Consider the following 24365-nt stretch of genomic DNA (forward strand, 5'->3'; position numbering starts at 1 on the left):
CTTTTCTGTTTTGTGTTTAGCCTGTTCAGTGCAGTTAATGACATAAGCTATGAATAATATAAATTTTTCCACAGACATTGTAACATTTTCCTCTGATTCTACTTTTCTTTGTTGATAATCTTGAATCCTAATTTGACCTTCATCCCTTGATTTTTCTTTCTGTACATTTTTGACTGCTTCAGCATAGTTTATGTTTTTAGTCATTTTAATTTGTTGAATTTCTTTTGCTTTCTTACTTACCTCACAACCCCCGAATGTGACTCTATGTTGCCCTCCACAATTGCAACATTTTTCCTGCACTTCTTCCCCACAATCTTCAATTCTGTGATTTTCTCCACATTTTGGACATCTTTGTTTTCCTTTACAGACAGCTGCTATATGACCATATCTCTGACATTTAAAACATCTTAGTGGTGGAGGAATGAAAGGCCTCACAGAAAAACTCAGATATCCTATTTTAACATTTTGTGGCAACACCTTTTCTTCAAAATCTATTAAAATTGACAGGCTTCCTACTCTTTCTCCATTTACATTTTTTGTCAGTCTTTAGAGATTTTTTATCTTTGCACCAACAATGCTTTTTTTTAACTTGTCTATATCTTCCTCCAGAGGAATGCCATAAATTACCCCCCGAATGATTTTATCTTCTCCTATAATCTTCCTCTCTGTCACCGTTTTCTTGCAAATGTTTTCAACTTGTAAAGCCTTTCTTCTTTGTTCTTCGGTTTTACACAACATCATTATATTTCCATCTCTCAATACTTTCACCATTTCAACATCTCCTATCTTTTTTTTTATTTCTCTAGATAGTGAAATAGGACTCAGGTTCTCTTTTTCTTCTTCATTTTTTATCTTTAATATTATTTTACATTCTTCCCTTCCGATTTTCCTCCTAACTACTCTCTCTTCCTCAGAACTGTTTTCTTCCAGCTCTCTTTTACTCCTTTGGCTGTCTAACAATTTCCCTTCTTCTGCTTTACCTCTTCCTCGTCCTCTCCCTCTACTTACTGGCGTCCATATTGTCCTCCTGTGTATCCATTCTGAACCATTCACATACCAGTTTATGCCTTTTACTGCCACTTCCAAAAGTAAATAATTTCTACCACTGTGGGGTTCTAAGTAGACCAACGTTTTCAGACCGACGTTTCGCGCTCCGCCGACACTCAGCCTCACTCGTCTTCCCTCTGGCCCCAGCCCGTAATGATCCTTTCCAGCCACCGTAGGTCAAGAAATCCGGAAGTGAAAAGATGTCCCTGAAAAGTCAGTTCTCACGCCCATGTGAATCTCTGCAGCTGCTGTTAGTATTTTAAAGTATTGCATTGAGAGAAGGGAAAAGACATTGATAATCACCTGGAGACATCTTCATCGGATGCAGCTGGTGTGTTTGTACAAAAAATGGCGTCCAAAGCTGTTTATTCGGTATGTATGTTGTGTTTGTTAGCTGGCTGAGCTAGCTGTGCTCTCTCTTTCTGAACATTTCAAACAGAGTCCGTGGTTGCAGCTTAAACTTTAAATGCACTGCTGCTGTAAAGATGTGACAGAGAAAACCCCCGAGCTGTGTGAGGGTTTTATTTGGCCCGGCAGGTTGATTTTAAAAACTGATCTCCTGCTGTAGAGGATATGGTATTAAACGAGCAACAGTGGTGTTTTCTGTGTCTGTTGATGCTCATTGCAATGACAATTTACCTCGCCTTTTAATTGGAGGGTTTTTATGTGTAGACCACCTAGTCAGGGTTCCTACGCCGTCTGGAAAAGTCCTGGAAATATGGGTTATCATTTGGTATTTTCCATGCTGAAGTATATGTCTGAAAAAAAAAATATATATATATGATTGTTTCCAGAACTCGTATAAAATTATTTAAGTTACATCTATGCACCCCAGCTTTCCATCCATCCCACCTTCCACCTGTATCTGTACATTTGTTTGTCCATTCTTTCATCCATCTGGTTTCCATATTCAAAACTCACTGTAGAAATGTTTTATTTACATTTCAATTTACTTTAAATCGACTAGAGACTCTTGAAATTACAATTTGGAAAAGTATAAACTTTTAATATGGAAATATGTAAAGTGCTGTTGCTTTTGCACATAATTACAGGTATGTTAACCTCATCATGCCAACATCGATCTGATACTTTTCTGCGTAATTTGTCGCAACACTTTTAACAGCATGGTGTCACACCACTGGTCTGGCGGATGAAATAAACAATCTCCATGCCAGTAAAAACCAGCCCATTCTCAGGCCCCTGCGTGTAGAAGTGACTATGCACTGCTCTTCACATAGAGTGCCACATCTCCGAATTGTGCATAGACTTGATTAACTTTTGCTGGGAGATATAAACCATTCAAAAAGTTACAAGCACATCTAGGGATGGTTGGCAGCGCTTCAGTTTCTCTGTAGTGCTGGAGCATTGGTGAACCTTTGAAAGACCCGCCGCTCAGTTTGCAGGAGCTAAAAAAAACGTGCTGACAAAGTAAATGTTTCATATTTAGTTTCTTTAAAACATTACGTGATCTACTATGTTGTAATCTACTTAAAAGTCCTTCCTAAAACCAATAGAAAAGCATTTTTGTTTTGAGGGTATGTTCCTGCAAAGTAATTTCTTTTTCCACTTTAATAGCATAGAGATCCAGTGCTGAAAAAAAGAGATGAGTTTGAGGACATCCTAGAGGAAAGGAGGACAACTAGCGACCTGAGATACGCCCTCAAGTGTTACACACCTGTTCTCTATAAAGGACTGACTCCTTGCAAAGCCAGCGAACTCAAAAACATGGTGCTGCAGTCTGATCAGCTGCATTATGTCATCAATCAGGTGAATTTATGTATTTTATGCCAGTTAACTCAGTCTTGCTGTTTGGCCCTGATTGTTTTTCTTCCCATCATGAAGAGATTCCAACAAAATTTGCAAAATCTCTCCATTACTCCACATGTGTCACGTGTGTGGAAATGATGAGATTCCACAGATGAACACCATTTTCTTCTGTGCTGGAAAACCAACAACTGTGGAGCCATTTTTATAGTTTGTTCCTCATTTCTCTCATTTTGTCCCGTTTGGATTTCTGTTGTCAAGCCCAAAAATGCTTTAGCTACAGGTAGCCTAGCTTTGATTTCTCTTCTTCTTGTGAATTGTTGCTGGTGTGGCTTCATCGCCACCTCCTGGTGCAGCGTGAGTATTATGGCACTTTTAGTTGGAATCCCAGAGATCATTTTGACACAAAGTTTTTATATAATGGAGGAGCTCAGCCATAATGGGTATTCTAAACCATATTACGTATTTAGAGCGCTGGATCCTTTTTTATTTCGTACTCCTTTAACTAGATGTGCCTTTATTATTGAGATGAAGGGTTGTTGCCCTGCCCATGTTTTTTTGTTGTCTCAGCCTTGATCCACTGCGGCACATGAAATCAGATCTTAGTTTCCTTCCTGACATATTTTTAAAATCTTTATCTTAAGTAAGGACACAGTACACAACTTTCTGTGTTCACAGATTTAACACTCTGATCTTGATCTTATGTATTTGCCTTGAAGTACGGTAATCAGGAATTCCTTTTAGAGCAGATTGTGTATTTTATAATGGGGTCTTCCTCAGGGGATGTTACAGTATACACACCCTATGCATACAAGGTTCTGTAATTATAAAAACGGATCTGAATTTATGGAAAATGGATGAAAAGGCTTATAAATTGGTTCAAATAGTGCAAAACACTCCATCTTTGAATTACACATCTGATAAACTAAAAAAAGTTTCTATTTCAGTTTACAAACCAGACAGATTATGAATGAAACCATTGCAAATGTGATTTTCTTTTAGGTTTCCAAAGAGACAGGCACAGCCACAGATGAGATCCAGGTGGAGGTGGAGGCCATCTTGGAGGAGATGGCCCACCGCTTGCAGCTAAGCACAGTCCGCTTCTTGGCTTTCACTCTCAGTAAAATCTTTAAAACTCTGTTCAGCAGCATCTGTGTCAACGAGGAGGGCATCCAGAGAGTGAGTATACTCAGCTGGGAGAGTCGGAAATACTCACAGAAACAAGGTCATAGCTAACTTTGATCCATTTTCAGCTACAGCAGGCCATCCAGGAACACCCGGTGGTTCTTCTACCAAGTCACCGCAGCTACATGGACTTCCTTCTTGTGTCATACATCCTGTACACCTATGATTTAGCTCTACCGGTCATTGCTGCCGGCATGGGTAGGTCATGTGGCCTAAAATTGGTAGAATTGCTCCTTAGAAAGTGCACCACCACCACATTTTAGAGACTCACTTGTGAGAGTGTTTCTCTGCAGACTTCATGGGAATGAAGATTGTTGGGGAGATGCTGCGAATGTCTGGAGCTTTCTTTATTCGGAGATCGTTTGGTGGAGATAAACTTTACTGGGCTGTTTTCTCCGAGTACGTCAAGATCATGCTGAAGGTGAAAGGGCTGCACCCACAGTCTTATGAAATCTTTGGTTCCTATTAAGTATTTACACCATTTAACGTTGTTTCAAAACTGTTTTTCTTACTCCAGAATGGGTTTGCACCAGTGGAGTTTTTTCTTGAGGGCACAAGAAGCCGAGCAGCCAAATCCTTAACTCCAAAGTTAGGTAAGGGATGGCACAGGGAATTAATAAACTCCCATTCCTGTTTTGTAATCTTTTAAAGTTGTCTTTAGGGGTCATTTTTGATCTTTTCACGATGTTTCAAAGTTTTTATTTAGAAACAAATTTGTGGGGATGCTTAATTTCAGATGGTAGGGTGAAGTTAGACAGAGTTGATGGAAAGATGTATGGAAATAAATGCAGAATAATTCTGGAGGTAGACGTGTCGCAGGCCGCAAAAGAGTTGAGACTGGGGAGGAGGTTCAAGTGCAGGACAACAAATCAAATCACACAGCCAGAGCTGTGGAAGGTGGTTATACAAAGTGTTGATCCAGGGGGGGTTGAATAGAAATGCACGCCACACTTTTCAGATACTTATTTTGTAAAAAGAAGGTTGAAAACTGTGACACGTTTCCTCCGACTTCTTCTTGCACTACTTACTGTTGATCTTAAAGCCCAATTAAACAAATTGAAGTTTGTGGTTTTAATAGAACAAAATGGGAAATGTATAAATACTTTTGTGAGTACTGTCTGGAAAGATCATGTTTGCGTTCTGTTCCAGGTCTGCTGAATATTGTGATGGATCCCTTCCTGAAAGGAGAAGTGTTCGATGTCAGCCTGGTCCCGGTCAGCATCAGCTATGAGAGGACCCTGGAGGAAACGCTCTATGCCAGAGAGCTGCTGGGCATCCCGAAGCCCAAAGAGTCCACTTCAGTGAGTTATCCAATCTCATCAGTTTACTGTGAACAGTCTTGGATCAGTATTTCATTTGCCAGAGATGGAGGTGTGTTCAGCTAAAAAAGACAAGGTTTTTATTGGTCTTTACATGAGCTTCTGTCTTTTGTTTTTTCCAGGGTTTGTTTAAAGCCAGGAAGATCCTGAGTGAGGACTACGGCAGTATCCATGTGTATTTTGGGCAGCCTGTTTCTGCCAGAAGCTTGGCTGAGGGCAGAGTCAACCGCTCTCAGTTCAACCTAACACCTAGGTACAACATTATAACAATATATTTAGTGATAAGCACCAACGCGTCTTTAATCAGTATAAAGGACATGATAGTTGGTAATTAAATCATCTTCACCACCACAGATAAACCTGACATGTAGCTTTTGATTTTCAGGCACATCCCCAGGAAGCCCGCAGAGGAAATCCAAGACTTTATTAACGACACGGCCTTCAGGCTGGTCCGAGCTCAGGAGGAGAGCATGGTCCTAAAACCCTGGGTCCTTCTGGCCACCTTGCTGCTCCAGAACCAGGCTGCTGGGAACAAACGGGGAATGCCGTTGGATGAGCTGACTGAGCAAGCTGTGTGGCTCAGGGACCTCTCCCGGCAGTTTGGAGCCTTCCTTCACTGGCCCGGTACAATGGTCTTTGTTACTGAGGCAGACATGATGACGGCTGTGTTTACTGTACAGTTTTTTTGGTTTTTAAAGCGGTTAAATAAGATGTTTGAGCATATTGGTGTAAACAAAAGCAGCAGTTTTCAGTTAGATGTGGCCAAGACCCCCACTCATAACAGGAAACACTCATAATATATTATTATATTATTATAATGATCATTTGTATACCAGGAAATAAAAACAAAAAAGGAAAAAAATGAAGAGTCAAGTAAAATAGCTTTCTTTTCCTGCTCTCATCTAGCAAGGGCAGCGCCTGTGAGTGGGCAGCAAAGCCTCGGTGACCCGTCCCCCCCTTTGGATGGGTTGTACTGGAATTCTAATTTCCCCTCGGGGATCAATAAAGTATCTTTGAATTTGAATTGAATTGAATAAGAACAGAGTATAGAAAAATACTTGTAATTCCACCCTTTATTTCCTGTCCAGTTGTTTTAAAGTTGCTTTTGTCCATCAGACGTCCTAGTAAATGAGTTGGGATAAATTTAGGTAAGGTGAGTTTATTTATGTAGCGCTTTTCAGCAACGAGACACTCAAACGCTGTACATAAAATTACAATGCAATCACAAAGCAAATAAACACAGACACAGAAAAACAAATCAAATGATAAAATCAAACAACAGAGGTAATTTAAAAAAATAAAATAAAGAGAATAGAATGATGGACAAGAAAATGAAAGGAAAATTGGACTGAAAACGTAACTAATAATGTTTAGATGGCCCAGTCAAAGGCCACTCTAAACAAATAAGGTTTTAATCTTGATTTAAAGCAATTTTGGGTTTCGGCGCTTTTACAGTTTTCTGGCAGTTTATTCCAGATTAGTGGAGCATAAGAACTAAAAGCTGCTTCTCCATGTTTGGTTCTGGTTCTGGTTCTGCAGAGTAGATTTGAGCCAGAAGACCTGAGAGGTCTGGGTGGTTGATACACTGACAACAAGTCTGTAATGTATTTTGGTGCTAAGCCATTCAGTGATTTATAGACTAACAGAAGTATTTTAAAGTCTATTCTCTGAGCTACAGGGAGCCAGTGTAAGGACTTTAGAACCGGGGTGATGTGCTCCACTTTCTTAGTTCTAGTGAGGACGCGGGCAGCAGCGTTCTGGATCAACTGCAGCTGTCTGATCGACTTTTTAGGCAGACCTGTGAAGACACCGTTGCAGTAATCAATTCTACTAAAGATGAACGCATGAATTAGTTTTTCAAGGTCCCGCTGAGACATTAATCCTTTAATCCTGGAGATGTTCTTTAGATGATAGAAGGCCGACCTTGTTACTCTCTATATGTGCCTCTGAAGGTTCAGGTCTGAGTCCATCACTACACCCAGGTTTTGAGCCTGATCTGTGGTTTCTAGCTGTATTAACTGAAGCTGTGTGCTAACTTTTAAACACTCTTCTTTTGGTCCAAAGATTATTACTTCAGTTTTGTTTTGATTCAGCTGAAGAAAATTTAGGCCCATCCATGCATTGATTTCTTCTAAGTTTTTGTAGTTTATTTGGTGAAATTGGGAAATTTTGTCAAAATCAGTTCTAGTTGGAGACAACATTGGTACTGGAGTTGATGTGGATGTGCTGACTGCCCCTCTGATCTTTTGGGTTTTTTTCAGTAAAGAATTTAGCAAATTCATTGCAGGTCCTGGTAGAGTGGAGTTCAGATGCTACAGTTACAGGAGGGTTTGTTAACCTGTCGACCGTGGCAAATAATGCACCAGCATTGTTAATGTTTTTGCTGATGATCTCAGAAAATAAAGATTCTCTTGCATTTTTCAGTTGTAGGTTATATCTGTACAGTCTCTCTTTATAGATCATATAGTGAACCTGGAGTCCAGTCTTTCTCCACCTGCGTTCAGCTTTTCGACACTCCTGTTTTTCACTTCTGACTGGTGGAGCACTGCTCCATGGAGACATTTTCTTCCCAGAAACGACTTTCACTTTAATTGGAGCAATTGAATCAATGATGTCCGAGATTTTAGAATGAAAGTTATCTACCAGCTCATCTACAGTGTTACAGGGCAAAGTGGAGGTAGAAGAGTAAATCTGGTTAAAGGTTTCAGCAGCACCGTCCTTAAAGATGCGTTTTCTTATCATGTCTCTTTGGCAAACTGAGTCATTGCAGATGATGCCCCGTCTGAGTTATAACATTCACATCACAACTAACCTGGAAACTGTTTCTGTAAATTGTAAAGGATCAGAAAAATACTTTTTTCACATCCTCTGCTGAATTCTATAAGAAATGTGCAAATCCAAGGCTTCAAGCATTATAAAAGCAGTTTTACCATTTTAAATGTGCACTTTGAAGACCACCGCACATACTTTTTTGATTTTGTTGAAGGCGCATTTAACAACAGTTTTTCTTTTGCTTGCTCTGCTGTGAAAGCCTCGTTCTTCATCTTCACCTTTTGTTTTCTTCAGAACACATTCCTCCCTCCAAAGTAATTTCCTCCAGCCTTTCCCTCCATCGAAGCCTTGTGAAGATCTCTGAGGGAAGAGTCCAGTTGACTTTGGAAAAAGGTTTAATTTTATTTCAGACTTTTTAAATGTTTATCACAGCTATGTTTAAACTTGCAAAATAAAATATGATGGAAAAATACAGTTTTATTTTTTCTTTTCTTGTGAAAGCTGGAGGTCGAGCTGAACCAGGGTTGCGTCTGCCTGCAATAACACCAGAGGATGAGCTTTTGAACCAGGCAGTCGTCATTCTCTCTTGCGCCTCCTACAGGAACCAGACACTCCATGTCTTTATCCGGTCATCGCTGCTGGCCTCCGCCATCCACTATGCGTCTGTGAATAAGAAACGTGAGGAAGACCGTTTTCTCCTCCTGTCAGCCTGTTAGGTCATCCTTATAGGTGCAGTTTACAACTCAGACGATTAAATTAATAGATCTGCTGTCACAGAACCAGGCTTCTAATTCAGTCTCGGAAAACATTAAATAAACATTAAATTTTCCAGCCCTCAAAATGTTTGGAGCAAGTTAATGAGAGTCATGAAAAATATTTTGTATTTCTAGACATTATTCTCTCTCTTCTATTGTCTGAAATGTATCCTTCCTTCTGTCCTTCCTTCCTTGCCTTCTTCCGTCCGTCCCTCCCTCCGTCTGTCTTTTCCTTCTGTCCGTCCTTCCTCCATCCCTCCCTCCATCTCTTCCTTCCTCCCTCCTTCCGTCTCTTCCTTCGTTCCTCCCTCCCACCGTCCCTTCCTTCCCTTTTCCCTAACTTTTCTTTCCTTCTTTTATTACAGGTTCTGTTTTTGTGGATTTTGTGGAAATATTTGCTAATTTGTAATGATCTATTTATGTGTAATGTATGTTAGTAACTTTAAAGTGAACTGAAATGACTGAGAACTCTGTAAAGTTAAGTTTGGAATCATAGCTGAAAAATCTGCAGAACATTTGAACTTATTCAGCATCATGCAACATAAAAAATATAGTTTTAGTGCAATTTTATTAGAATGCATTGGTTTTCTAATGCTTTCAGTAAATTGTAGAAGTCCTGCTCTTTTAAATACAGGATGTTTAAACCTTACCATCTGTTTTATTTTTCAGAGGAGATCTTTAACACCTTCAGCTTCTTAAGGAACATGTTTTCTGACGAGTTCATCCTTCGTCCTGGAGCTGAAGTGCAGGTGAGAAAAAAACATTTGTAATCAACTGGACTTGTTGCATGTTTGCATCTATAGTCATATATATTTATTGTAGCTGATGCTTGTTTTTTTTTCAGGACTTTGAAGACGCCTGTTACCTTTTGGTGAAAAGCGGAACTCTGCAGATCAACCAGCAGGAGGTTCTGGTCACAGACAGAGGTCAAAGGACGCTGGCATTTCTCACAAATATTTTGGATCCTTTTGTGCAAGGATATCAGGTGATTGATGCGTGAAGTCTAGCTGTAACTAGGTATGATTTGTTGTATTTCATGTCCAGCAAATTTATTTTTATTGTGTGGTGTTGTCTCTTTTGATTAAATATTCATTTAAATATAATCTTAGGGCACCACCGTTAGTGCTATGTCAGTTTCAAATCATTTTCACCTGTTTAACGTTGGAGGTGATCAGAGTTTTTCCTCTGTGTCACATGTTGTCTGTGGACTGAAAGCAATCAGTTAAAAGCTGTATGTTGGAAAGTAAATATCCGAAACAGTCAGGTGATGTCACTGTTCCCCGAAGAAATGTCTACAGGCTTATCGCAAGACTTGACATGCTTTTTATTCATATATATATATTTTTTTAGTATTTATGGTCCGTTCCTCTCTCTCCTTCAATAAAATCCATTTTAATATCGAGGCATAAACAGTCAGTGCGGCAGCAACGTCTGCCGTTTCTCCTGAGGACTCTTTCACATCATGTCCTGTTCTTTCACACTTTGCTCAGCCACTACTCTGGGGTATTCCCAATAGTGAAAATGCTTGTTGCACAGACAGCGTCATGCTGTGTAATGTGTGCATGGCGAAGCCACCGCAGTTTGAGCTGATGTGAGAAAGCGGTTTTAATAGTGGGGTTTTCTTTTTTTTTTTATTTGCTCCCAGATGGTGTGTAGGTTTCTTTGTGAGGAGGAGACAGAGGGTCTGACTGAGAAACAGTTTGTTCCTGCAATCCGGAAGTTCATCATCAAACATCTTTTAATAGGTTTTTTCTTGACATTATTTCTTCCAGACATATTGACAACATACAAATGTGGTTGACTATGACTGTTTTTGTGTCTGTATCATCCAGGGAGATTAAAATATGCTGAGGTTCTGTCATCGGACCTCCAGAAGAATGCTCTAGCAGCTTTGCTGAGACTTGGAGCTGTACAGAAACTCAGAGGGTATGTTGGGTGTGAACTATCTTGTGAACTGTGAACTTTCTTCCTGGTTGGTGTTTTTGAATAAACAAAAAAAAAATCCCGGCACTCCACTTTCATTGTTGAATATGTTGTGTTAAAGGTAAGGATTGGTGCATCTGACTAGAAAACATAAACTAGGAAGCTGTTGTTAGTGAATATAAAGTCTGAAAAAAGCATTTTTAAAAGAAACAGTTTAGAGTCCATGTAACGTGTGTAAATAAAAGGGGATATTATTATTATTAGTAGTAGTAGTAGTGATGAGGCTAATAAGACTTTGACCCCTGTTTAATGTGCAAATTAACATGCACAATGCCATAAAATGATGCATTTTTGGGCACACTACAACCACAGTTAATTATTTGTTTAACTGGAAATCTGAAAGGTGCGGGATGCATTTGTATTCAATCTCATTTTCTCCGATACTGCTGAATAAAGTTTTTTAGAATTATCTGGAGAAATGACCTAATTAATCAATAAGGTCGGGTTATGTATCATTCGGTGTCAGCATTGTTACTGTGAATGGGCTGGATACAAATGCACTCCACACTTTTCAGATTTTGTTTTGTAAGAAATTTTGACAAGTGTATCATTTTCCTTCCACTTACCAAAAGTATGAGATTTTGGATGCAGCTATAAATGCATTTTATTTGTTGTTCTTCCACTTGAAACTGTCTCCTTGTTTCCTTGGCTGCCTCCTAACTGGTTCTGTCAAAGAATCTAGTTTGGATTTCCACAGCTGAACATTTTTAATCGTTTCTCAGTTCTGATTTCCACCGATCTGATCAGTATTTATAAACAAAATGATTCATGATTAAGAAACATCAATGGTTTATAAATTCAGGGGAAACCAGCGACTGCAAATAGCTTTGTCATGTTTGATCGCCAACATTAACTACATCTGTGATTCTCACCCTGATAGCCTCACCCGCCTTTAATGCAGAATACATGTTTTGCACTAAATGCTCTACTAAATGACAATGAAAAGTCTAGTTGAAACGTCCGTGCGTGAAACCCACGGTTACACAAACAAACTTGAGCTCCACTGGCTAAGGAAAGCCAGTTGCGCTTAACAGAGGGGGTGACGTGTGCTCTTACCAGACGTGCAGCCTCGATCTGGACCATCTGCAGAGGTTTCACAGAACAGTTAGGATGACGTGACAGTAGTCAAGGGAGGACCATAGACTGTGCTGGGAGCTGGGTGGCATGTTGAGTTAGGCACAACCTGATCTTAGGTTTAACAATGTGAAGCTGGCATGATTGTGTGACGGTGACAGCATGATCTTTAAAGGTCAGCTGGTCATTCATCATGAAACTCAAGTTTCTAACTACTTTTGATGGAGATGGTGTGGTGTATGATTAGCTTTTAGAGAGGGTTATGATGGTGGAACGGAAAGCACTTGTGCAAAACAAGCTTTGGTTGTGTTTAAGCACTGGAACCAGTATGGTGGGAACAAAAACAACTCAGATTTATGAAATTACTCAAGATATGAATGGAATATATAAAGGTTGTTTTAATATGTGTTTTAGCTAACTGGTTTATCACATGGGGTGTCCTGAACATTTGTCTTTGCTGCTTTTTAAATGTCTTTAGAAGATTCTCCATCGTTTCACTTTAGAAACTATTTCTCTTCTTTTCTGGTAAAAATACAATAGCTTCATGTTAACTAATGTTTGATGAACAAAAAGTTAATTGACTGTTTTCAGTTTAATCAGTTCAGCATCTAATATCCCAGACTAACCATGCTGCAGCTCTTAGGTTTGATTTCTAACTTATACATGTTTGCATATCATTTTTCTGTTTTTATTGGGGTGGGGTTTATTAGTAAAAGCAAAGCATTAGAAATTCAAATACATAAAACATTTAAGGATTGAGCACCTTCTATCTTTAGAAGAATGTCATCTGTAATTCATCTAAAACTCTATGCGTCTTTTAAAGAAAGTTTGCCATCTAGAGTTCTGGATTATACTAAGAATATCTAATCGCTGTGCTGTTTATTTCCTCCAGAAGTGAGGAGGAGTGGACTCTAAAGGTCAACACGGTGATGGTGAACTCACTGGAAGACATTTTGGGTAAGAAACAAGCTGTCAGCTGGAGCCTAAGCGCACAGAATGCCAAATGTTTTAAGTTATCATCGAGCATTTAAAGAAATCTTATGTCCTTTTTTGTGTAGGAGGAAAATTGCCCACCCAGAATCCCCTCGTTGCTCGACTCTAACTCAGTGACTTCATCTATCAAAGTGGACGATCAGTGCAATGTGGCGGTGTCGCTCCTCTGAATGTGGAGAGTACGACGCGTCCCTGTCGGCCGATTTTAAAAAGGCCAAGCCAACCTGTCTCGTGAGAGGTGGAACAAAAGAGTTGCATCAGAAGACAACTTGAACTGGTTTTTGTCAAGATTTATGTTTCTCTTCTCCTCAGATGTTTTCAGGCTTTTGATGATGCTTTTCATATACCTGCGTTAACACCGGATAAATGGGGTCTAAAAAGGTTTAACCAGCAGCTCCCTCTGAGTAACGGAGAATGTTTGAATTAATTCAGTATGGTAGCCATTCTCTATTCTTCATCATTGCTTTTTATATGCACTCTCTCACCCTCTGAGTAGCTTTTATTTGTGTTATTTTGAGTCTGTTCTTCCTCTTCTGTCTGCCCTTCCTTCCTTTTTGAGGCACTTTTATCGCTCTACTAATGCAGTGTGGTGTGGACCTATACCTTTGATTGATTTACTTCACTTCGTCTATAATTAAACAATCCCATTCAGAAGTTTGCATACACTCCTCACTGGCATGAATGGCCTTTGTTTGGAATCATTTTTAGGGTGGAATGACAACCAAAACTTCTGTGGTTTTTGATTAAATTTGTGTGCATCACCACAAATTTATGATGTATTTTCTCTATTTCAGACAGGTTCAAAATTCTAACTAGTCTCAGGTGTACCTTCAGTCACTTGGTTAAATGGTCATTATCATCGACTACATGCTTTTTGTGTTGTCTGGAGTTGTGACCACTCCTCTAAGTCGTTTAGACCCGTTTAAAAGAAAATATTGGGGGTTATTTATTGGTTGAATATCGGTCATGAAATCTCATCCCTGTGCTAAGAGCAGATTGAGGTTTTACTAACAAGCTGAACTTCTTTGTTGGCTGATGATCTGCCAACATATTTCACTTTTGAGGCAAAACAGGTCAAAATGTCACAATTCCTCAAATGATTTCTGCTGCTAGAACATCCAACTCTTGGTTTGATACCTTTTATCTTGTAAAATATAGTTGTTAAAGACATTAACATTTTTGTGGAGCTTTAAATGATGGGGAATGAAAAGCTAAAGATCATCTTCTCTCTTAAAAATATCTTTAACTGTTCCAGACAAAAGGAAAATCAGAAAACTCTGAAGCTTAACCTCTTTATTAATAGATATTTAGACACTTAATTCCTCATAACTTATGTTTTAAATTCAGCTTCAGATTAATAGTTTAAAGGTAACTTGGCTTACATTGAAATTGAACCTAACAACATAAAAAGGCTTTACAGCTTGCAACTCCATGAATCATGTATTCTACCACAGCTACTGTTACATTTTCTTACCTTGCCACGCATGTTGTTGTTTCTAAAATCCTTTTTACAGTATCCAAGCTCAAAAAAATGAAGCATATGTTGTGAAGCATCAAGTCCTGTCATGAGACGGAGGATGTAAAATCTAAAATCTGCTCTTGCATCAGGACAGTCTGTTACTGTACGTTGACATTACTGTCTGAATGTTTCTCTCCCTATACCTAATAATCAGTTGACCATCTGGGGATGAATGTTTTAATTCCCCATGCATAGTCTAAGCCCTCCTAAGATCTGTTTGCTGCATTAGTAAAAAAAATAAGCCCAACTCCCTTCCCATGTCAGCTGCTTTAAGGGCTTAGCATGCTGAGGTGAGTAAATCTCCATTGGTACAGATAGACCACCTGCACGGAGTAGCTTGATATTCAGTTATGCTGTTACTGGTCATTGCTGTATTTATATAATTTTTGTAGCAGTGTTGCATATTTAAAAGTGATACTGGAGCGTTGTTTACTTAAAGCTGTGTTTCATAAAACGTTACAGGAATGCAAGGCACATGCAAAATAGGGTGATGGAAGTATAACATAATTTGCCTTGGCGGTGCTATTAAACCTTTATGAAATTATAAAGGAATTAATTACCATTAGGCCATATTCCCTTGTTTTACAAAGCTACATGAAAATATGGTGTCAGATAGTGTAAGTTAGAGTATTCAAAAGTGTCAGTTGTAATGTTTCTGTACATGTCAACTTACATTTATTACACATATGGGGAAAAGGGCCCTAAAAGCAGAAAGACCCCCAGAAATAATTAATTTCTAACCCCAACTTTGAATAATCAGCATTTTATTAATGAAATTAAACGCAACGTCCAAATTGAAAGTCTTTTGGATCTAAATCTAAATCTTTCGAACTAACATATGCCCCAAAATAAGTTGGTCTAGTTTGTAATTTCAGAGTTTCTGCTCACAGAATCGACAGCTTTTGATTCAAGCAACATACAGTAAAAATACCTTAAAGGTCGCCATTCAAGCTGGCCTACAAACCTAACTTTTAAAATCTTTGAGTGATCATGTTGTATATGCAAATAATTTATCATACTTTCCAAGTCATGCTACTTATGCTGTCAAATTTTAATTACGTGAAATGGAAGATCTGGTTGTTTTTCAGTATATTTGGCTGGAAGAATATATTTTCTAAATCTGTTGCCTTTTATTCAGATGATATGTCTTTCTGGAAGCAAAATATTTCCTATTTGCGTGCTAGTAGAAGCCTTAAATATATTGGAAATAAAATGTTTTGCGACCGGATAGTTTATTAAGAAACCTATTTTATCTCCATTTTTGGAATCAAGGACACTGTTGTCATCAATCTTTGGAACCTGACAACCCTGCAGTTAGTGAACGCAGACAGCAAAGCAGTATTGCAACAGAAACATCTATACATGAACTCAGCAGCCATAGTTCAAATCTGCCATATTTGTGGGATTTGTTTTTCAAACCTTATTGTGTTGTATTGTTCTGTGTTTGTGGTTTGCATTAACTGTTAAACTGTGAGGCCTTTCGCTACTGAACGAAAATGCTAATGAGATAAAAAAAAAAAAAAAACATCTAATATAGTGTTTTCAGATACAGCTGCTGGCCCTGAGTGTCTGTTTAATTTTACACTAACTCTGTTGTGTGGTGGGGATTGTCTTTGATATTCAGTAATATGGCTCCATCGCGTTGTGAGACGTTCTGCCTGTTTGATGGTCCCATCTCTTGTGGTTCAGAAAACTTCTTTGATCGCACCTGATTAAAACATGATATCCACGTTTGATCATGATTAAATCTTAGCTTTATCATCTTTAGGCTCCTCCAGTGTTTTTTCTCTCTTTATACAGATGGTTAGTTACATTATGAAAAGTGTTTCTAAAACACCTTTGGAGAAAAACGTCTCACAAAGAATCGTGACTCGCTCTGAATGGCATTTAAGCTCTAGTAGCACCATGCAAAGCTCATATTCATGTAAATTTCCTTTGGTATGAGGGATTAACTCGCTGCAGTATCATTTTCCCTCTTCAGATGGAATTAAGAGTTCCTTAAAACCATAGAAGCTCTTTCCCCTCGTTTAATTCTAGAAATGGGATGATGATTTTATTTTTTGCATCTAGCAGGTAAATTAATATGGGAAGTCTCAAATGTTTACAATCAAACCTGACATTTTTCTTTTCAAATCTGGATGAGAGATTTTGGTTTAAGCTTATTTTGCATCAGGGTTACTGGTCAGTCTGGGAAAGGAAGGAATTTAAGTATTTTTCAGGGCTGGATACATGGTCTGAAAGATCCATCCATACATCTGCTTGTCCATCAATGTGTCTGTCCATCCATCCTTTTTTCCTTCAGGTCTGAAATGTCTTGCATAAATTCATGTTGGAGTTTTGTATTTATTCAAAATTCTGCTTAAAAGTAAGTGAAATGGTTGAAACTTTGAAAATTTGAATCAGGAAAACTATTATGTTTACATTGGGGGCGACCATTGCATTGAGGTCCTGCTCTCTTATTTTTTAGCCTTTCATGGAGTTGGTGCCATTGAACAAGGAACCAGATCCCCGTATTGTTCCCAGGGTGCTGTAAACATAGCTGCACAATTTCAGACAGAGGTCAAATATCTCTGTGCAAAAAAAAAAAAAAGGATACCAAGAAAGTGTGAAGGAATCTATCTGGGTGACTAGTTCAAAATTTCTGTTAAATTTTGGATGCTGTGTGGTTCATTGGATAGAGCAGGCATCCTCTGAGTAGTTGTCCTGGGTTCCCCTTCTCTCTCTGCCCCTCTTCCAGTCTACCAACCGCACAAGAAATGGTACTAGTCCTGCAAAACCTTTAAAACTGGAGGTTTTCTAGGCAGCACATGGATCAGTGGGTAGAAGCAGTGCAGCAAACTGAGGTGACTCGGTGGAGCTATCCTTTGTTTGAATCACCAGCCCGGGCCGTTTACTGCATGTTTCACGTTTACTGCATGTTTCACCTTCTGTCTCTGCTCCCTTACTGTCTAATAACTGTCAAATAAAGACCAGTGCCTCATGTTAGAAGATGTTGCTCTTGGAGGCCGTTTTGATCTTACATTTTATTCATGGTCATGCTTTTGGACAGCTGGAGGAAGCCCATTTTCTTGGATGAGAACCAACCCCGCATATGGAGTGTTTCAGGATGCTTCAATGTTGGCACCACAGCAGTCATGGTAGCTATCATATTTTCTGCTCTGGACAAATGATTTCCCAGACATCCTTGAAACAATTCAGTACAAGAATTTATCTTCCAATCATTTACTTCAAGCAGAATTCAGTCTGGCCTTGAGGTTTTCCTTTGGCAAGAGGGGCCCTTTGCTGCCCTTCTCGTTGCTTTGCTACAGGTCTTCACTTCAGTATGTGTGCAGACACACCCCTACCTCCTGCTGCCAAAGCTGAACAAGCTCTGAGCCGGTGGCAGCTTTACTATTTAGTGCACTTTCAGGATGAATGGGTACTTTCTATTGCTAAAGACTTTTGGGTATCATGAAAATTAATGTTCACAGATGTTCTCCGTCCAATCAGACTGAGCCTGGACTATTTTGCGAAGAAAAATGGGGAAAACAAATTTTAGTTTTTTGATGTACAGAGCTGGTAGAGACATATAGCTATAACATTATAGGACAAGACTTGATTAGAAAACACAGCTTGGTGGAGTAATCATTGAGATGCAACATGAAACCACCCTCTAGGTGTCAGACTTTTCTCTCTGTTCAGGATTCGATCCTTGGCAGTTTGATGAACACAAACACACACACGCACACACACTCTCTGTCACAGCAGCATTTTTCATCAGGTTTTGTGGCGCCATTGCTGACTAAGAGACTGCTGCCAGCAAATCCACCACTTCCCATCCATATTGCCCTTTCCTTCATACCCACTCAGTCTCTGACAAATTATAGGTTCATCTAAAGTTGCCACGCCAAATATATATATATACACACACACTCCGGTCCATCCATTCGTCTAACCATCTATTCATCCATCCACTTCCTCCCGCTTTCTCGTTTTCTCCATCTGTACCCGTGTCTTGGAGGTGTCAGCTACAGCCATATCAGCACTTTATCTGCTACGTTATGACAAGCTCTTATTGAAAGGGGAGGTGGGTGAACACAAATACAAGGATTCAGGAGGGCAACACCCAAATATACTACCTGCTGGCTGGGGACAGCACCATGGAAATGAAAGGAGAGGCTGGCTACTGCTTTGTAACCTCAACTGCTTTGTTTGGTTTTGTTTTTGTCCTTTAGGTCTGACATTTCATTTCTTTACTCTCTGTTTGTGCGAGTGCATGTTAAAAGTGTGACCAAGTCCTCGCTGGTGATGGCGTTCTGCCCAGAGGGGTGTGTATGGAGAGAATTGATCAAAAGAGAAAAGGGTCCCTGGTGGGTAATCCTTCAGCAGTTAACCTTAGGTAATAATGGGTTGATGGATTCAGTTCATTTTCAGCAGCAGAGCCTGTTTATCAGCTCTTTGCTGCAGGCTAAAGCTTCCAGAAGAGCAGCGGTCAATGTCAAATCTGGAGACTTCTGAAGAAAACAAGGGAGACTCAAACATTTAAAACCAAAATTACTCTAAGAAACAGATGGCAGAATTTGCATCCATGAAAGAATTTCAAGACAAAAACCACTATTGGACAAAAAGAAAAAGAGTTTGTCTTACATTTGCAATAAAATATGGTGATGGATTTGGGAAAATATTTTGTGGACTGGGGAGACAAAAGTCCACCATTTTTTGAATGTACACCATGTTACATCCGGTGTAAAACTAACACGGCATTTGAGAAAGAGAACATCACACTGGTAGTCAAACATGGTGGTGGTAGTATGATCTCTGGGGCTGCTTTGCTCTCATTCAGGTCTTGGATGACTTCCCATAACAGATGGAACCTTGAATTACTAAGAATGGCTGGTCACCAGTTGGTGACCGTAAGCTCAAGCACACTTATATTATGCAGCAGGGCAATGAACCAAAGTTTAAGTCTATGTCTAAATGATAAAAATAAAGAATTCAAAATGAAGGTTTGAAGTGGCCTAATGAGAGTCCAAATCTCAATCTGTGTGGCTGAATTAAAAGAATTCTGCAAAAAGGAGAAGGCCAAAGTTCCTCCACAGAGATATAAAGGACTAATTTCTAGTTGTCACAAATAGCTGATAGAAGTTGTTGCTGCTAAGGGCAGTTTAGGGCGCAATTACTGTTGCACATACAGCCAGCTTAGTTTGGATAGATTTTCTTCCCTTAATGAATAAAAAATAATTTGAAAACTCCTTTTTCTATTTACTGAGGTTATCTGAAACATTTAGGTGTCACACCTACTAATCAGGAGACAACTGAAAGCTGAGGAAAACAATTTTTTATAGTGCTGTATGTAAAAATCCAGCTGTTGACCCGAAGTATTCATCATGAAAAAACATTCCTATTCTGAGTGCCCTAAATCACAACTGTTCATATCTGTTATTTATGACAAATTATAGTAGAAAATCTGCTGTAAAAGCCCGTCATATAGTTGAAATAGCATCAAATACCTTTCATAGTTCCCTCGGGAGCGAGTTCCTGCAGTTTGAGGAAATTTATAGCTGAAAATAGTCCCAAAGGAATAAAACAAGTGACTCAGCTTTTGTTTTTCCTCTGTACGTTTCCTGCTGGTTCCAGAAGTCTCCACATTAGGGGGTGGAAAGCCCAGAGGAACTGCCTTGTATTTAATGTGGAGAAATAGGAGGGCTGTGGAGCATTTAGAAGTTTAATAAAAAGAAAAAATACTGTTCTTTTAGTATATAAATGTTTTTTAGTTATGTTTTCTCTGAAAATGGTACAGTACGCATTATTTTATGACTTTTAATCACATAACAGAAGAATCAGCCTCCTCTGCACTGTTGGAACTCAGCCATGGAAACAACATTAAAACTCCGGTACAAACTTTTCTGGAACTTTCAAAATAAAAACGGTAATTGTAAAGGTGTGTGTTTGATTCTGGTGCTAAGCTATCAGCCTCCTTTGTTAGCTTAACTGCTAACAGCTAAGGACACGTGCTTGCTGCTAAATAATATTTACCCAGAAAGGTTTAGGTTTCAATCGAGTAAATAATGTGTCCCTAACATCATTTTACTAAATTTGATAACTAAGTAAACACCATTAAGCCCCATTTCTCCAGAAAGATTTGGCTCTTTCCAAAATATTCCCTTAATATTTCTTCAAATATTATTTCAATAAATAAAGGCAGCTAATGAGACACCGTTGAGAATTAGTCATCCAGAAGGTTGGTTTTATACAGCAGATTATTCTTAAAACATTATTTTATTAAAATAATATTTTACCTGATCTTGTATCGTGAAGGGTTGTCTAAACGTTTGCTGGTTATTGCCTAAGTTTGTTCCAAGACTAACTTAACTTCACTTCCAGATTCTTCAAGATAATCCTTGGTTCGTAAACATAAATAATATTGCATGGTAATGTTGCATCACTCTTTTGGTCATGGTTTTCAATCATCTTTAATCAACTTGTTTATATTGTACATAGCCCACTAGTCTTCCTTATTCTTTAATTCTGCTTGGTAGTTTAGTTGGATTGTTTTAGCATAGTAAATAGTTTGTTGATTGAAATATGTTTGACTTTGAGTTGACTTATTTTTGTTGATAAATTCTTGTATTTTAAGAAATTGTGTGAATCCATTCCATGTGTGTGCAGAGTTGTGCTGTTCAATAATGTCAGAGCTTGTCTCACACCTTTCCATTTTGTCATAATACCATTGCCTTACTGGGCTGGTATTCACAGGACAACCCTTAACAGACCAAAATATTATTTGATAAAATATTAATATTAAATATTAAATAATATTCTCAGATTCATAATCCCAACATTGGCGTCCCTGGGTGGGCATTATCATGAACAGCTTGCACTGTACATAAATGCAAATGAATAAACCACAACTTTACATTATTGATGCACCAAGTGATTAGCTTAAAACCAGCTGTCACTGGTCACAATAGGACTCAAAACATCAGAGTTCTAACATCAGATGTCACTGATTATATTTAAGAAAACATTATAACTCGTGACATTCCAGGAGTTAACAAATTTAGACTTTCGTCAAAATTAATAACTCCAATATCTCCGTGCTAGTAACAATCAACTCTGCTACATAGGCAAATTTTAGATGTTCGGACTCAGTCTGTTTACTTCTGTGTAAGCAATAACTTGAGACTTGGTTTAACTTCAGTTAACCTCACTGTCCAGACAGTTGCTGCACATCTGTATCCAGAGGCTGTGTTTTGTGTAAGACCACAATCTGAAACTGAATTAACTTTACAGTTAATTTAGTATCTGACCTAATTTTGATGCATGTATCCATTCAGGAACTTTATAGTTTGTTTTATGTTTTGAAAGAACAGGATTTATTGCCAGATTAAATCCCAAATTTAATCTGTCCTTTAATCTAATTGAAACATGTTTGACTTTGAGTTGACTTATTTTTGTTAATAAATTCTTGTATTTTAAGAAATTGTGTGAATTCATTCCATGTGTGTGCAGAGTCTTGTTGTTCAATAATGTCAGAGCTCATCTCACACCTTTCCATTTTGTCCTAATACCATCGCCTTATGGGGCTGGTATTCACAGGACAACCCTTAACAGACTGAAATATTATTTGATAAAATATAAAAATATTAATATTAAATATTAAATAATATTCTCAGATTCATAATCCCAACACACTGATGGAAAATGCAGTTAATAGAATAATTCCCATGCCAATTACAGAAACTAGCAGTGGAAAATGATAAATTATTGGATAACAAATGAGACAATTACTTAGTAATTTTAAGATGTTTGTGCGTACTGTTTTTTTTTTATGTTAATAAAAGCTGGTGGAAACCTGGGTTTAATTTCAAATCCAAGGTTTGATGACACTAATTTGTTGAAGATTGTCCTACTTGGTTTAAAGAAAAATAAAATAATTCAGCCCAAATTACACAACCTAGTTAAACTTTATGCCATTTGCATTAACACACCCATAGTTATGCAAAAATAAAGTCCAGGGACCCAGGAAATTTAAAGGACATTTAATTAGTTTTAATTAATTTTAATAGCTTCCACTGGCCCTTTGGGGTTAGACATGGCACATTATTTGCTATTTTAGAATTATGAGATTGTTAAAATAAATATTTTAAATAAAAGTTTGTATGTATTGCTTGTCAACATGATGAACTCGATCTGGCACAAGGAGGTTAGATTATCCACATGAATATATAAACTTCAAATACAACTGCACCATGTTATTTTGCTAATAATAATTAGGAAATAATGCCTAGGAGCACAAGGTAAAACATTGCTGTAATTTGTAAATGCTAGTCTTGACTTCTGCTTTTTTGAACAACTAATTTGTTGTTTACTGTTCTGACAAAACAGGATCAGTTTGGATCCATGGAGCCAGCCAACCAAATACCGTACCTGCCCAATTAGCAGTGTTTGAAACAAATATGAACAACAGTTAGGGCTGCTATTCTGCCTCTGGACCCGTTCCTAAACAGTCGGCCAGTGTGTGACCTATGTGAGAGTGATGACAAGGAAAACGTTCCTCTTTAATGAAGAACAAAGCATTTGCTGTTAGGAGAAGATGTCATCATGAATCATAGGTAACCTGTCGGAGTAATATAATTTATTTATTAACTCTAGTCAAAATAAATGTGCAACTTAGAAACAAACTACTGCAGATCACCCGCTGATTAATGCATAGCCGGCAGTCCAGGGTGCTTAGCAGATTCACCGACTTTATTATTACTTCCTGGGAACATTTTGGTCCCAGAATCTAAAACAGACCTGTTTAAATCATTCACATGGTTGAAGTGGATGTTTGCTACATGTTCCCACTGCTGGATTTGATCTAATACTTGATATGGAGTGCATCTCCATCTTTCATAGAGTGCTGTTTGCATTGCTGGAGCATAAATGGTGCAGAGCTGCTGTTCTGTGGTCCAGATACTGAAAAGTTTGTGAACTGTAGCTGAAAATCTTTAGAACTTCAAGTGGCACAAGGCATTTGCTTGACTGAACAATAAAGGTTCATTAGCTGTTTGGAAAGTTTGAACACACTTTGTACCAGTTTCCTCTCCTTGACAGTTTACTGTGCAGGTTCGAGAGGATTTTATATGCTTTGAGCTGGTCTTCTCAATCTGTTAGTAGGACCTCTGTTCTTACAGCTTATTTGCAAGATGAAAATGCACAACTTTCATGTTGGCAGCTAATTTTATTCATAGTAATAGTTTTTTCCTAATTAGCTCTTATAAGGGTCATTTGAAATGCTGTCCCTGAGGACAAAAAAATTTAGGCTTCCCAAATACTCCTGTTAATTATTTAGTATAAAGTCCTATTCAATAAATTAGAATATTATAAAAAAATTAAATTATTTCAGTTACGCAATTCAGATTTATTACACAAAGACAGATGTTTTTAAGCCTTTATTTATGTTAATTATGATGATATTCTGCGTACTACTAAAGACAACACAATATTTATGATTAAAATATTACATCAGACCAGTAAAATAATTTTAATACAGAAATGTGGGTTTAATAAAAAGTATATTTGATACCTGCTCAAAGGGGATTTTCAAAAGGGGATTTTAATCTGACAAATCATTTTTATCATTGGAATGCATATTCTAATGTATTGAATATGACTGTATATAGTCTTCCTGCTTTATACATGTCAGCCTTTAAAAACTGGTCCAGTTATTTCAAATATGAGTTAATTTCTTAAGTTTTTAACCCTGCATATTAACTCCATCTTTTTATTTTTTAAAAAGTAAACAAATTTACAGGTTCCTGAGATAAGTCAATGATGGCAGCAATACTGAATCTGATGCATATATTATTATATTTTGATATTATTATTATTGATTATCAAATTAAAATAAACAAAAACAAAATACTCATTCTGTCCTAATGACAAAAAATCTCAGCTTTGCAAAAACTGCTTGGAAAATGTTCCGCACCA

At 38.0% G+C, this 24365-nt stretch overlaps 1 protein-coding gene across 1 annotated transcript; it reads left to right on the forward strand.

The window, feature by feature from the left end:
- Positions 1–1170: 1170 nt before the first annotated feature.
- Positions 1171–16174, forward strand: gnpat (glyceronephosphate O-acyltransferase). The gene is made up of 17 exons (XM_047388107.1): positions 1171–1419; positions 2623–2814; positions 3814–3990; positions 4065–4194; positions 4290–4417; positions 4514–4589; positions 5146–5297; positions 5438–5568; positions 5701–5939; positions 8382–8480; positions 8589–8765; positions 9512–9591; positions 9687–9827; positions 10488–10587; positions 10675–10768; positions 12792–12856; positions 12958–16174. Exons 1-17 carry the CDS (start codon positions 1396–1398, stop codon positions 12999–13001), a joined length of 2049 nt encoding a protein of 682 aa, XP_047244063.1. The 5' UTR covers positions 1171–1395; the 3' UTR covers positions 13002–16174.
- Positions 16175–24365: the final 8191 nt, after the last annotated feature.

Source organism: Girardinichthys multiradiatus, chromosome 15 (assembly GCF_021462225.1).
Source record: "Girardinichthys multiradiatus isolate DD_20200921_A chromosome 15, DD_fGirMul_XY1, whole genome shotgun sequence".
In the NCBI taxonomy this organism is placed as follows: domain Eukaryota; kingdom Metazoa; phylum Chordata; class Actinopteri; order Cyprinodontiformes; family Goodeidae; genus Girardinichthys; species Girardinichthys multiradiatus.